The 15923-nt window shown below is 40.4% G+C and overlaps 1 protein-coding gene across 4 annotated transcripts in view; it reads right to left on the reverse strand.

Moving 5' to 3' along the window:
* Positions 1 to 3032: 3032 nt before the first annotated feature.
* LOC117249518 (DENN domain-containing protein 5B-like) overlaps positions 3033 to 15923 on the reverse strand; it is a 121614-nt gene continuing 108723 nt past the window's right edge. For all 4 annotated transcript variants that reach the window (XM_033615226.2, XM_078165020.1, XM_033615225.2 and 1 more), the window contains 5 exons: positions 15522 to 15709; positions 14859 to 14941; positions 10720 to 10846; positions 10123 to 10297; positions 3033 to 8034 (listed from right to left, as the gene is read on the reverse strand). In XM_033615226.2, coding sequence (XP_033471117.1) covers positions 7851 to 8034; positions 10123 to 10297; positions 10720 to 10846; positions 14859 to 14941; positions 15522 to 15709 — 757 coding nt within the window. In that variant the 3' untranslated portion in view covers positions 3033 to 7850. The remainder of the gene's footprint in view (positions 8035 to 10122; positions 10298 to 10719; positions 10847 to 14858; positions 14942 to 15521; positions 15710 to 15923) is intronic.

Consider the following 15923-nt stretch of genomic DNA (forward strand, 5'->3'; position numbering starts at 1 on the left):
AGAAGCTCGCAAAGAAACGTAAACAAATCTGATGCTTTTTGGAAACAAGTCCTGGTGAAGTTAAAATAGAACTTTTTGAACGCAATGAGCAAAGATCACTCTGCTGATGGAAGGTGCAGACAGACTCAGGTCATCACTGCTGCATTTCTCCAGTGTTCCAAATATCTTAGTGTTGTGATTATTTTGTTTCTGGCGTTACAGCGTTAGGTAGAAAATGTGTGTGTATCCCTAATGACATCAACCACACATATTATCCCGGCACAATCTAATCTGTAGCATTTCATTTACTCACTGTCATCCAGCGTTGTGAGAATATTTCTCCGACCTCTTTGTGTTTCCACCATTTTCTCTTCTGCTTAATAAACTCTTCAGCGACTTAAAGGTCCTCCTCCCTACTCCTTACAGTTTTTCACCATAGGAGCTCTCTTAAGGTCTAAGATGCTCTGTGAATAACTTTAATTTTTGCAGAGACCTAGACTTAACTTTTAGGGGAAAATTCTAAGAAAACCTCACAATTTTAAGAATTTTCTTAGAATTTTGTCACAAGAAGCAACTCTTTGTATTAGGAAGCTTTGTGAATACGGCCCAAAATGATCAGGGCCCCGTTTCCCAGTTTCGATGTACCTTAGTACAAAGTACAAAGGTCTCTAAGATATAGGCTACCTTAGGTAAGGGACTTCTTTTCCGATGAGTGTTTTCCACACTGTCCCTTAGGGTGTTCGTAAGGAGAGCTGCAAAGGTAGGCTACATCATAAGTTAGAGCTGTCCTTCACCACGGTGCTTAAAGTTTATTATCTCATATAAAGGTAAATATATGAGGTTGTAATATAAAAAGTATTGCCATAATAATTTTACCTCCATCAAAAATGATATCATAACAGAGGCTATGCCTTTTACAGAACATCTGATTATCTATTTGAAGCCTAGTCCACACATACACGGGTATTTTTAAAAGCAACGCTTTAAAACAAAATTTCTGTCCAGACGAGCATTTTGGCACTTTTTCAGGAAAAATCACTGTCCTAATACGCCTGAAGCATATCACATTAAAAAATGACTTACAAGCGCATCCCATTATAAACAAGGAGACTAATGATGAAGCAGAGAAATGTGATTTCTGCTCACCAGTTGTTATTGAAACATTTATAACAGCATACGTGTTTGTCTCTCTTTTTCCATCATTGCCGTTCAATGCCAGTTTGTGTCGTACATATAAGTTTCCCCACATCAGTTCTGTCAATGTACAGACTGCAAATCTGTTGTTGTCACACAATAGGCACCTGTAGCAGCAGCATATCCATGTTTCATTGCTGTGTGTGTGTGTGTGTGTGTGTGTGTGTGCCGTAATTAATCGCAGGTCAGTGGCATACGGTAGTTACAATGGGCCCCAGTGCACGCTATTATGAGGGGCCCTATTATGCCCTAGTTACAAGTTATGAAGCACACACACACACACAGTTTTAGGTGTATATATTTTAGGTGACACAGTGTGTCTTACTGGCGCTTCTAGTAATACATATTACCAGCAATCATCATTACATATCTGTATAAGACAAATCTACAAAAGAAAATAGGAAATTATTAGTTTAACTTGATAGTTTTTTATTGGTAAATTATAGTTTTTTAAATAGTTTATGTAGAATAAGTTTATAATAAACCAGGAAACCATGATGGAGATGGGTTTGCCTTATTTAGGGCATGTATGGCAAATAGCACCATTTTTGTTTTAATGTGAGTTCTTCTTTGAACATGGGCGTATTTCCAGGTGGCAGTCGGGCCCCTCCACCCCATGGGCCCCAGTGCAACTGCACCGCCTGCACTGTCTATATTTACGCCCCTGTCGCAGATGCATGCGATTACCAATTTAATGTATTGCGCACTGGGATTGGTTCATGTAGCCTATATGAGCTCACAGGTAACATGAACCAAATGTCTATGCAGATGGCGACGCCTTTGGTTCAGTTGATTGAGCGCAACGATACTCTGTAATGCAGCCATAATCTTGTCTACAATGAAGCAAGCAGAGGCGACGCGTTTGATCGCCTATATAGCTGGTGCTGCCCGCTTGATTAGTTTCCAGCGTGCCTCATTAGACTTCAATTTGATCAATTTGTCAAGTATCTGTCAGATTTTCAGTATATAGTGGGAGGGTACAGCCTGTGGTCTCGTCAGAAAAAAGATATCCTAAGTTAGTTAGCTCCGTTAAATGAATGAATGAATGAATGAATGAATGGATGAATAAATAAATAAATAAATCTGTATATTCATAATATTCAAAATTCATTATTATTTTTCATGGTTAATTTTAAACTAATGATGTAATTTGCGCAAGGAGTCTAGATGTGAATTATACTGCAACTGTCCATTTAAAAAGCATAATTTTGGCCTAATAAAGCTCAAACTGTGACAGGATGAACAGAGCACATCACTAAGGGACAGCTTACAAGTGGTTCAGACCACCCTATACCTTTCAGAAGATATAGCTTCACTAAGGAGACTCTGGGAAACAGCCCGTAAACTTAAGAGAGACCTTAAGATACAACTTACGATGCACATAGCGCTACGAAGGCTCTGGGAAATGGGGCCTAGGACGTTTAACCAGCAGCTGAATTATTCACAGAGGTCTCTTCTTCTCTGAAACAGACAGATCAGCTGATTCAAACACTAAGTAAAGCAGTTTAATGTTAAAAATCTGTGTTTTTCTGACACCGCTTGTCACAGATGGGCTTCTAACTATGCAAATAGCCCTATCTCAAGTCAGTGTTTGGTTTGTCCGTTTTGGGCTACTGTAGAAACATGGTGGACTCCGTGATGAAAACCTGCTCCATATGTTAATACAAACAGCTCATTTTAAGGTAACAAACACAACTGTTCTTATTTTCAGGTGATTATACACTAAAGGAAACATATTAGTTCCATTTCTGATTTCAGATCCCCCTAAATCCTACAATGGACCTTAAACATTTCTAAAAGATGGACACACTGTTCACATAAAGTGTAGTTTATGGACATACACACAAACAGTTGACACCTTTGACACACTGGGTGTTTTTATTGAAATGTGCATAATAAATATCAGAACAGAGAAGTCAGTCCAACACAGACGTGAAACTCCATTTGTCTGGTCGCTGTCCGTAGCATTTCCTGTTTGAGCAGATCCACTCGGGGTTAATACCACTCGTTACATGAAGTGTTCATGTAATGACTTGGGTGTGTAATCCACCCAGTAAGCATTGTGCAGTAGTCTCAGGAGAAATCTCAATTGTCCAAAATGCATCTCCTCCTCCAGAAATCTGCCCTGTAGACCGAGCCATCTGCGGAAAAGTTTGTAGACAGACATGTCCATGATGAGACGGGGGGAGCTGTTATTGTGCTTTGGAACTGTGGACAGTCCTTAAGGTGAGGCATTAGGGGCACAGCAGCAGGAGAACACAGGGTTAAAACATGATAAAAACACATCAAGTGGAAATAGTGGTTACTGCTTTAAAGACATGAATGTTTCCACAGGCTTAATCAACCTGAAAATACCAGTGCTGCTGTCTGCCTGCCATGGATTAACATTAAATTAATAAATACATGAAATCAAGACATTCAAAACAAATCATGACAGACTGTGGCTCCCTCACACTACAGGGAAAGACTTTATCGCCTCAGAACTCATCTTCCATCTAGAAGTCATAAGCGAGAGTCACGATAAATACATCTCAGTCTACATGTCAACATGCACTAATGAGAATATTTACACCATTTCTCAGAAAGGGTTCATTTAGACGGCAGTAAGTCTCTACAGTGGCAAAATCTATCATGCAGCTTAAGTTAAACAGGAGAACGAAAAATAGTTGTTACCACTCATCTCTGCTGGCTGCTGCTAAGGTTGAGTTTAATTCTTCCAGTTTCTCCCTTGGAATCTGACAGAAGTCATGTTGCATTTATGTAATATGGGAATTATCAGCTGGCTTGTAACATCACACACTCGTATCAAATGAATCCACTGTATGCTAAAACATAAAAGGATAAGACTAATATAGTTTTCATTTTAACAAATCTCATGAAAAGACCAACACACACAGTATACCCATGTGCCAAAAAAAGAAAAAAGAAAAAAAAAGAAAAAACGTCCTATCGCAGTAAATGCCCTCTTGATAACAAAATGTGTATTCATCCACTGCAGAAAATAGTCCCCAACAAATGTACCAAAAATTTATGCTAGGGATGAACGATATTGGATTTTTTGCGGATATCTGATATGCCGATATATAACAACTTATTTGGCTGATAATCTGTATACCTACGTTTTTCCACCAGCAGATGGAGACATGAAATAGGATGCTTTGCTTTGTAATATTCATTCATTCATTGTGCAAAATAAGAAAAAGCATGTTGGCTGATTCTGATAGTTAATTTTAAAGCCAATATCTGGCAATACCAATGACATACCGAAATTATCATGCATCCTTAATTTATGCCTTTTCTAACAGACAGGGCAGGGAAGTCAGAAAGTACTGAAATGGGCTAAGGTTACGGTCACGTGTGAAATTAACACTAGTGAATATTCGCCTCCAGTTTACTTCCATTCAGTGTAAGCAGAGGGGCGAACTAAACGTTGCTTGCAGAAGCAAGGCAAATTTGCATCTTCGCGTTGCGTGGAGTTTAACTTTGATGGACTTTGACTGGTGAAGTCGCAGCCTCAACCAATAGCAATGGAGTATGTGTGGGGAAGACACTGATTGTTGCCAATACTGAAAGATAATGGCCATGAAAAATACAAACCACCCCACATGAGAGATGCTGTCGGACCGGCAGTGAGTCCGACACAAGCATTAAACATTTGAAAATGGAACCAGTAACGTCATATTTCGTGGTATTTATTAGCAAGCTAGCTAAAATTAGCTAGCAAACTAGCTTTCTGTGTTCATCACACCCAGCACTGCCCACATTAGGCACGAATATGACCTCGGCAGGTGAGCCACTTGTCTGCATTCACTCGTATGATCGTACGTTAACACCTTATTGGTCTTGGTCTTGTCATGGGATTAGTTGTCAAAACAAACAAAAAAAAAAAAACAGGATAACACCTTTAAAATTTAAGCATTACAGCTATCTTATTTTTATGTCCAAGATGGAAGAACTACTGACACCTGCTGTTAAGTTTGACATAAATGTTGCATTACAATACTGAAAGCACATCCATGGAAGGATTCATGCAACATATTGAAGCCTAATGCATTCACTTGAGAGTACAGTCATTTTAGTTTAAATGGATAAAAAAAAAACAAAAAAAAAAACCACTCTTGTTTTTCTGAATTTAAGTCAGAAGTATTAATAAAAAAATAAATGAATAAATAAAAAACCGAGCAGAATTTGTCATAAAAATGTCAATTCGGAAAAACAAGCAGAATTAAAAAAAAAAAAACTTTTGTCATGAATCTGACCTAGAAATGTTAATTCAGAAAAACAAAAGCAGATTTTTTTTTAACTTTTCTAATGAAACTGAGATAATAATGTTGTAAATTCAGAAAAAAAAAAAAAAACAAGAAGAGAATTTGGAAAATCTTTCTAATGAATCTGAGAAAAAAAAATTGATTAAAAGAAAAGCTGAACTTTTTCCTCAATGAAAACTTTTCCCAGAATTCTAAAATAATATCATTAAAAACACAAAAACAGAGATTAATTTGTTTTTCTCAAGTGAATGCATCATGCTAATGTAAACATGTCCCATAGGTAGACCAAACTGCAAGCAGTTGATTCTCTACAAACTCTCTACTGTTAGTATTTCTATCTCAGCGATTACTACATTCATTTAGAAACAGGAACATTTTGCTTACTTGCGTAAAAGTTCTCTCTTGACCTTGGGAAAAATACTTCCAAAATAATCATAACTCAAGGTCCACTTTATAGTTTTTACCACCAGAGGAAGCTAGTAAGTGAACCTTGACTTCAGATTATATTGTTGAACATTTAATCTGTTACTGAAGTGACAATATTGGCATTGATAACTGTTAGGAAAATATAAATTAATGTATGAGGCACACACGCATTCTTACCAGGATATACACGCACTCTTACCAGGACAAACACACACACACACACACACACACACACTCTGTTACAGTACACTACAGAAACCAGTTGATCACTTTGAAAACATTAAGTCGAAAGATATAAAAATAAATGCAGGGCAAAAACATGCACCAGAGCATGACCATCCTTGAAATATGACACACTGAACCACACACACACACACACACACACACACACTGGAAACAGCATTTTAAACAGCCAGGTTGGTGCCTGTAGTTCAGTAGGAATGTCCATGCAGCCACAGGTTCAGCTCCAGACTCTGAGCCACATCACTGACATCAGTTTTTGTGTTCATCCATAGGCTGAACGAAGAGAAAATGCCCAACACAAGTCCAGTGAATCAAAAGAAAGAGAAGCATGGAGAGCTGGTGACTCTGTAACACTCAGTCACTCAGTAGGTTACAGAACAGAATCCTCGTTCTAGTGTGTCACTGATCGCTCAGTCTCTTCCTGAGATAGTCTCTTCTTTCCATGTCCCATAGGCATGCTTGCTAATGCTAACGCTAACATGGGTGTAGGGATGGTGGCGCTATAATCGCCAGTTGCAGGCAGGAAAATAAATCTATCACACAGTTTTTGTACCTTCTGAAGGCAGACTAGGCTACACAGCTACCACGTCTTCTGCTGCTACTTACATTTAAAGAAACATCAGTGGTTTCACCCCCCCCCCCCCCCCCCCCCGTTTTAAAAACTACAATACTGTCAGCAATTTTCCAAAGCGTACTTATGATTGTTAGATTTTCTTCCCTCCAAGCAGCCACTGTGTCAGTTATTTTTAGTACACTGTGGAAATCAACTTGTAGAAACATTAACTCAACATTAGCTTACTGTTTTTAGTACTTAACATTACATCAGCATTACATGTTGGTGCATTTTAAACAACATCCATCCATCCATCCATCCATCTTCTAACCACTTCATCCTCTTGGGGGTTGCGGGGGGGGCTGGAGCCTATCCCAGCTGACATTGGGCGAGAGGTACGGTACACCCTGGACAGGTCGCCAGACTATCGCAGGGCGGACACATAGAGACAGACAACCATTCACGCTCACATTCACACCTATGGACAATTTAGAGTTATCAATTAACCTAATCCCCAATCTGCATGTCTTTGGACTGTGGGAGGAAGCCGGAGTGGCCGGAGAGAACCCACACTGACACGGGGAGAACATGCAAACTCCACACAGAGGGGCTCCCACACCCGGGATCGAACCGGGAACCCTCTTGCTGTGAGGCGACAATGCTTCAGCAGGACTATAGGGCTTGACAGTAGGAAAAATATGAAATACTCTGATGGATTACAGTAAGCTTTACGTTGCTTCAAGATTTTTGGTGTAATGAAAAAAGGTGTCACGAATGGCTGCCTGGAAGATAGCAAATCAACCTTAAACACACAGTTTGTTCTGGAAAATTCTACACACTAATGTAAGGTAATTGGGATTTGTAGTTTATGAAATAAAACATGATTAAGCACTGCTTATAATTTAATTAGAGAGGGTCTTTCAGAGCCACAGGCGGGGTAATAATACTGCATCCAAGCTTATGGCTCATCCAAAGCCCTGAACTCTCACAGGAAGCAGTGGAACTTTTTGCTTTGGTAACCAAATGTCTCTTCAGTTTTCATTTCTTGTCCCTCACTTTCTCCTTCCCTTGTCATGTGTCTAATCCCAGAGGCTAAAAGTGGAAGGGTGGGTGAAGTTGTTGGTAGTGAGGAGAAGTGTTAGAGGAAAATGTAGAGCTGAGTTGCAGCCCAGTGGTGTCTCTTGGGGCTAAAGGTCGACGCCTTTGACCAGCGAGGCTTCCAGTGTGATGGGGAAGTCATGGAGCGTCTCCAGGACTCCGATGAGGGCGTTGACAGTGGTGCGGTCTCTGAGCAAAGCTGTGTCCTCATACATCCTCAGGATCACCGGGCACTCCACCAGCAGGGGGAGCCACTGGGGCAGCAGCCGGTCTCTGCAGAACAAATAGTAAAATGACGTTTCTACGTCTGTGGCTGGAGTGATACATCAGTACATACTGACCCTCAGCAGAATGCCTATGTAGTGCAGGATGCCGACTGAGATAAATGTCACCGACGTTGATGACTGTTGAATTTTAATTTTCTTTTAATATATAGAAAATAAAAGGATAGGACCAAAAATGTTTTTAACTTCTTACCCCTTTTGAACAACAACGATATTATCTGAGTAGCTTATATGTGGCTGAAGATCCCAGGTTTTTTTTGTGTCTGTATTATTTTAACCCATTCAATAAATTGGCCTAAAATAATGAAAATAAAAAAAAATCTGGTAACACTTTCTATGAAGACCACATCTATAATGCTTTAAATGGTCAGCCAGAGCCTTCAGCTATCAGGCTCCTCTCCTGTGGAATCATCTTCCTGTTGCGGTCCAGGAGGCAGACACTGTCTCTACATTTAAGACTAGACTTAAGACTTTCCTTTTTGATAAAGCTTACAGTTAGGGCTGGCTCAGGCTTACCTTGTACCAGCCCCTAGTTAGGCTGACATAGGCCGGGGCCCTCCTATAATACACCGGGCACCTTCTCTCCTTCTCGCTCTCTCTCTCTCTCTGTCCTTTGCTTACACTAACGTCCTGTTACTGCATCTCGTTAACTCGGCCGTACTGCATGTCACTAACTCGGCTTCTTCTCCGGAGCCTTTGAGCTCCACTGTCTCGTAGGTTAACTTATATCGCAGCGGTGCCTGGATAGTGTGACATGTGTGGTTGTGCTGCTGCCGTGGTCCTGCCAGATGCTGTTATCATTTGTCATACTTCTACTGTTATTATACACATATGATTATTGTCACACATGTATACTATCAGATATTAATATATACTTTCAACATATTGTACCACAACAGCTGTAATTATAATATTATTACTTTCATTAATGTTGTTGTAAGCTACTGTCATTACTGTCTGTCCTGCATCTCTCTCTGTCTCTGTCTTTGTCTCATTGTGTCATACGGATTACTGTTAATTTATTATGTTGATCTGTTCTGTACGACATCTATTGCACGTCTGTCCGTCCTGGAAGAGGGATCCCTCCTCAGTTGCTCTTCCTGAGGTTTCTACCGTTTTTTTCCCAGTTAAAGGTTTTTTTTTTGGGGGGAGTTTTTCCTTTTCCGCTGTGAGGGTCCTAAGGACAGAGGGATGTCGTATGCTGTAAAGCCCTGTGAGGCAAATTGTGATTTGTGATATTGGGCTTTATAAATAAAATTGATTGATTGATTGATTGACTGATTGATTGATTATGCATGGTACACCCTGGACAGGTCACCAGACTATCACAGGGCTGACATACAAAGACATTCACACTCACATTCACACCTACGGGCAATTTATTTATTTTTTTTTTTAAAGATATTTTTTAGGGCATTTTTTGCCTTTAATTGACAGGACAGTGAAGCGTGAAGGGGGGAGAGAGAGAGAGAGAGGGAGTGACATGCAGCAAAGAGCCACATGCTGGACTCGAACCCAAGCCGCTGCGGCAACAGCCTTGTACATGGGGCGCCTGCTCTACCACTAAGCCACCGATGCCCCACCTATGGGCAATTTGAGTCACCAATTAACCTGCATGTTTTTGGATTGTGGGAGGAAGCCGGAGTACCTGGAGAAAACCCACACTGACATGCACAGACACACACGCACAAACTCCGCACAGAAGGGCTCCCAAACCCTGGGTTTGAACCAGGAACCCACTTGCTGTGAGGCAATAGTGCTAACCACTATATCATAGCTGTAGCTAGCTAGGCGGCACATACAGCACACACGTTATTATAGATGCATCAATATGTATTTCACTTAACTAATCACATACAATGATAACTTATAATACTGCATGGACTTTAACATACAATGAATCCTTACTACAGTTGACTGTTGAAGTGTGTATAGGCAGGTATAGGTTTTCATAATGCATTATAAGCCCCATCAGTTAACCCCTGGTATATAATTAGTCAAGGTCATCCAGAAGAGACTTATAATTCATTATAAGGAGAGCAGACACGTTCCAGGTAGTTGAACAACAGCAGTGTACCTGGCTCCAAGGCAGACCAGCAGCTGGAACTTCCCATCCTTGCCAATGTTCCTGGGGGTGGAGTTGATAGCATTGACGTAGTGACAGAGTGATTGACAGGTCATCCCCAGGGGCTCGGCGGTCTCCTGAAGGTCTCCCATCTGGTCAGCTGACTCCATGTAGGCAACAGCCTTCTCTGCAGAGGGAAAGGAGGGCATGTTTCCTTTCACACTGTGCTTTGGCAGCTAAACAAACACTGCTGTGAGTAAAGAACACTGAGCATGTGTTCTATACAGTCACCTAACACAACTTTCTACAAATGTTCATTTTGTCCTGACATAAACTGCTCTTCAGTGATACTTCAGTGATGCAACTCCTTCCCTTTTCACAAGTCTTTTCAAAAAACTGCAGCAGACATATAGCAGACTATTAAATAATAACAATATACATGTGACAAAAATATACACAGATGGATATGCATGAACAAAAACTGGTTTAATGAATAAAATTAGATTTTAAAAAAGTGAAACTAACACATTTCCCCATAAATCTCCTGTAATGGGCCAAATAAACACTTCATCTTCTCAGCAGCAGGTGGCACTGTCACTCCACACTCACCAACAAAGTCCCACACAAACATCGTCTTCTGGAAGAGTCGGGCAGACTTGAAGCCGTGATGGAAGAACTGTTCCAGAGCTGTCACCAAGCTGTTCTCTCCACACAGCAGGACGGTCAGGCTGCCTCTCTGCAGCCACACAGCCAAACAGCAACACATGAAACACATACACAGAACAAAAATCAGCAGGATGAGGAGAGGCAACTGAGCTCTCTCCACATAAACTCTGCCTGTGCTTTAATTTAAAATTACTGTGGGTCTACAGCTATATTTACTAGTACACATACTATGATATAGGGCTGGGCAATATATCAATATTATACAGACATCATGATATAAGACTAGACATTGGTTTAAAGGCTGCATTACAGTTAATTGATGTCATTTTCTAAACTTATCAGACTGTTCTAGCTGTTCTATTGACCCACTTGGTCATTATATCTACATTACTGATAATTATTAATCAAAATTATCCTTGTATAGATATATTATTATGGTATACAAGGGTAAAATCCTGACAGTATCATTTTTAATACCATATAAAAAACAGATGCTCATCTTCCTATTTAACTCAGATGGAGAGGCTGTATTGAGGATGTATTGTACGTAGCGCAGAGCACGCGCCACCAGGTCAGTCTGCACTGATGGAACAAGTAGCTGACGTGAAAAACATGGTGACTACGAGAGGTGGGGATAATGTAACAGGACTGTCAACAACCAGCAATAGCAGAGACAGACCACAGGGAAAACTGTGTTACTGTGTAACACTTTTATCTTTATATCTGTCATAATATAACACTACATCATATTCATATTCTTATATCAGCCTGTATACATATACATGTAAATATCGTTAGAAGTGAAGATACCCCTTGCTTAGGTGTGCCTCTTTCCTGGGTGCCAGCCTGTGCAGGATAAACCACAGTGAACCAAAAGAAATCCAACACAAACGAAAGGTCCAACACACATCAGGATACTCAGACTGACACTTATTGTACTGACAGGTTACATTAAAAACAAGCATGTATGCAGTAATGTATGCAGTCTGGATATTCTTATCCTTACCTAAGTTTAATTGTCTCTCATTATCTCATGAATAATGAGAATAATATTCATAATGACATTTTGTATGGTAGAATTATAGTTGCTCTTGCCTTTGTTGTTGATGTTTTGTAGAGTACCTGTCTGATTCTTTGATTGCCAGCAGGTGATGATTTAAAAGACACACCTGATGGCAGTTAAGCTCAGAGCAAATCTAATGAAGCAACAGGCGAAACGTGTCGTTTGCTCCTTTTTATTTTTAATGTAAGCTGTTTATAAAATAAGTGTCAGTCTGAGTATCCTGGTGTGAGCTGGAACTTTGATTTGGTTTTGGTTCAGCTACATATCCTTACACATATCCTTTCTATTTATACTGTGCAACATTCCTGTGGTTTCTTACTGTGCAATATTTTACTATATTTTACTGCAATACTGATATATTTCCATTTTATTATAATAAAGTTACCCTGTGCCACTCTCAATTATGAACATAAAGTATCTATATAAATAAAAAGTATATATAGTGTATATACTTTTTATTTATATAAAAAGTATATATAGTGTATACAGAATGATATGATTTTATCTTATATGTATTTTTGCCGTGTTTTTGTCTTGTCCCACTTCACTGATCACCTAATGACTTTTTTCCTTATCTTCTGCTTCTGACTCTTGCGCTGCTGTGACATGTAAATTTCCCCACTGTGGGAGTAATACAGTTTTATCTTATTTTATCTGATATGTTGAACTTGTCAGCAAACAGTTGCAAAATGACTAATCCATGAGTTACACAGCAATGTTATTATTCATTTGGAGTCTTTGTGTCTGTGTCCACTCGATGAATCTAAGTCTATATTCAGCTGCTAAATATTTACCAGCTAACTGTGTGTGTCTGCTGTTTGTAACGTACAGTGACTTTTCAGAGCTTCTTCTCCAAAAAACAGCAGAAAACAACAACAGGAGAGCAGTGAGAGTGAACCAGAAGCTGTGGGCTGGACAGATAAATACTGAGCTGGCACTCTCTATTAAGATTCATAAAGATGAGGGATGCTGCAAATTCAGCTGATCATTCACTGAAGCTTCATCGCTAGCAGAGACACTTCTTACAGTCACAAATTTTTGATTTTTGTCCAGTTAACAAATCAAGTCCTAATCCTTTTATGAAGTAATTCTGTAGAGCCAATTTTGTTAGATCCTCATTAATCCACCTGCAGCTGCCCACTGCCCAAGAGTAGAATTAAGTGAGCCAGGAGTCCCCTGGACTACTTCTAACTTCTCTCCCACTGAGGCCCTGTCTACATATATACAGACATTTTCTGAAAAAGTATATTTCCTCTATGTTTTGGCCTCTCGTCCACACACAAACTGAGTTTTAGGTCCCTAAAACTGAGGTATTTTAAAATGCCTTTTAAGGTAAAGATTTTTTAAAACTCCAGTTACTGTGTATCTGTATGGACATGTAAAATGGAGCATTTGGGAAACCATTCTGTCAGTTCCTCAATTCATGCATGCCCGTTGTTGCTTTGTGTATTGTGTAATTACCGCCCTGTAATTGTATGCCTCTGTGCACCAGTCAAGTTTCTCTCCCAGATTACAAAGATTATTCCGTGGAAACATAGATGCTTCATACACATCTTTCCCCTGACAGCACAGAAGATCTATACAATCAGCACAGTTTCAAGGTGGACACCCAAGATTAGTGTCACCAATTCAATATCTGAATCTAATCAGTTCATTATTGAATCAGAGCAGATATTTGTGGCAAATTTGAGGAAATTCCCTAAAGCTGTACTTGAGATATTGTGTTCAACAAAATAAGATGGATGCAAGGTCACAGTAACCTTGACCTTTGACCTATGACCACCAAAAACTAATCAGTGCATTACTGAATCTGAGCAGATGTTTGTGCCAAATTTGACGAAATTTCCTCTAGCTGTTCTTGAGATATTGCTTTCACGAGAATGAGATGGATGCAAGGTCAGGCTGACCTTGACCTTTGACCACCAAAATCGACTCAGTTCATTTTGGAGTCCCGGTGAAGATCCAGGTGTCCTTGAGATATCGCATTCACGATAAGTGTGGATGTACAGACAACCCGAAAAGCTAAGTGCCTCCGGCCAGGGCTATTGCTGGCACGGAGGCATAAAAATGGTGGTTTGTTTATGTTGGGTTAGCACTGCTTGGTCTTATGACTACACTTAAACTTAGTATTGCTGCACAACGTCACAGATGAACAGAGTCGTCTACTGCGCTTAGTGTTATTTGGTCCATCAGAAACAACGGTTTTGGATCAGGCCCGGTCATATAACAGCAGATGGTGGGACACTTCCCAGAGTGGGATTGTTGTTAATGATGAGTTGAAGGAAAACTTTCGCATGCCCAGAGCATCACTCATATCACTGAGTGAGTTCCTGAGCCCTTATATTGAAGGGGAATGAACGTTGATGAGACCTCCGGATGGTGTTTTGAAAAAGGTAATGTTTTGTTCGCCTGTACACTTTACTAGCTTTGCAACGAGGGGAGACTTTGGCAGCAGGTTAATGCTGGCGAGTGTTAAAATGTCTCCATATGTCATGGTGTAGACAGGGCCTTAGGTGCAGCTGGTTAGCACTTATATCCTTATGAATCTATAGGAGTTTCTCCGAATTGGGCTAGTTAGGAACCAACATTTAGCCGCATAATACTGGACAGCCCCAGAACATGATCTTACACTTTGAGACTGCTGATGCTACAAATCCTTTTACTGTCTTGTAGAATTTCGAGTCTTGCAGTGTTCTCTTGGCTTCACTGTGGCAGATTTTCAGCCTCTAACTACATGAAAGCAGTACTGTCTGGTTCATGGCCTCTTGCCCTCCACTCTTTATTCTCTTTCCATCAGTCCACTGACAGAGAGCACTTAGTGAGCTGTGGCTGTAGGACTGCCATTAGAGCAGCTATAAAACACCACTTTACCGACTACAACATCATGAACACAGTCTGTGGATAAAGACAGAATTAAATGATGAAAGGTTCAGAGAAAGTACAGCAGTGATGAAGCTGCTAAAAAATGAGTTCATTCATTATCAGGCAGACACCACTGAGACTGAGATCAGTCACTCACCTCTTTCTCTGGCTTGTGGAAGTGTTTGACGATGTTGTTCACAGCCTCCCCGATGGCCTCTTGGATTTGTGCTGATGTTGGTTCTATAATTAAGAAAAGAGTTTCATGCTAGTGTTGGAGATATCAGCAGTAGAGGTGCCTGCCCTCTCATCAATATAATGAATCAAGACAGCACTCTGCTTGTGAGGCTCAAAGTGCCAAAAAAATGCATTTGAAAAACTCCACTGTAATGTGTCTTTCCAGAAATCATGACCCGGTTACTCAAGACAATCCACAGACCTAGAGCAGTTTGATGTAGGAACTACTTTCTGTCTACTGAACTACACCCGCCAATTGTATCAATACGCAGCAGGAAGCGTGCATCCACTGCTAGTTCACCTAGCACCACTAAGCTAGCTAACATTACAGCTCAGCTGAGGAGGACGCCATTAATGTTCACATCTCGCACTGTCACAAGCCTCTTGTCCATGAGTAGATGCACACTTCCTTCTGTGCAACGATACAAAAAATAGTTGCTACATGAAACTTTAAACTCCCTGCTAGTGTTATTTTGTCCTCTCTACATTAACTCTACTATTTACAGTCAGAATTGTTCTGCATCTGAGTTGGCAGCTATCAGGAGCTGAAAGCATTTGATGCATGTGAGTCCTGACAGATACTGACTGTATCCTCGTCCAGACAGTGATGTGATGCTGATGCGTCTGGTCTGGGATGGCGAGCGCTGCAGGGGGGGTGTACGGCACCCTCTCCCAGAATCGTCTTCTCCGTTAGGCACCACCAGCTCACCGATCAGGACCCTCTCCAAGCTGCCATCATCCACGCCCTTACCAAGCCACCGACCACATGGAAACCTGGAGGGGACGGAGACAACAAAGTGCTGAAGGGTTTAGATGGACCTGCTTTTGTCTTATTACTACATTATATTTATTTCTTTTCTTTTCACTTCCCCCATGTCTTGACCTTTTGTTGTTTGCATTTGTAATATTAATAACTTATATGATAAAAAAATTGATACTTAGCACTGTGAGATGATTAGATATTGCCAAACCAAAAATACTGCCATAC

The sequence above is a fragment of the Epinephelus lanceolatus genome, chromosome 23, assembly GCF_041903045.1.
Source record: "Epinephelus lanceolatus isolate andai-2023 chromosome 23, ASM4190304v1, whole genome shotgun sequence".
NCBI lineage: Eukaryota > Metazoa > Chordata > Actinopteri > Perciformes > Serranidae > Epinephelus > Epinephelus lanceolatus.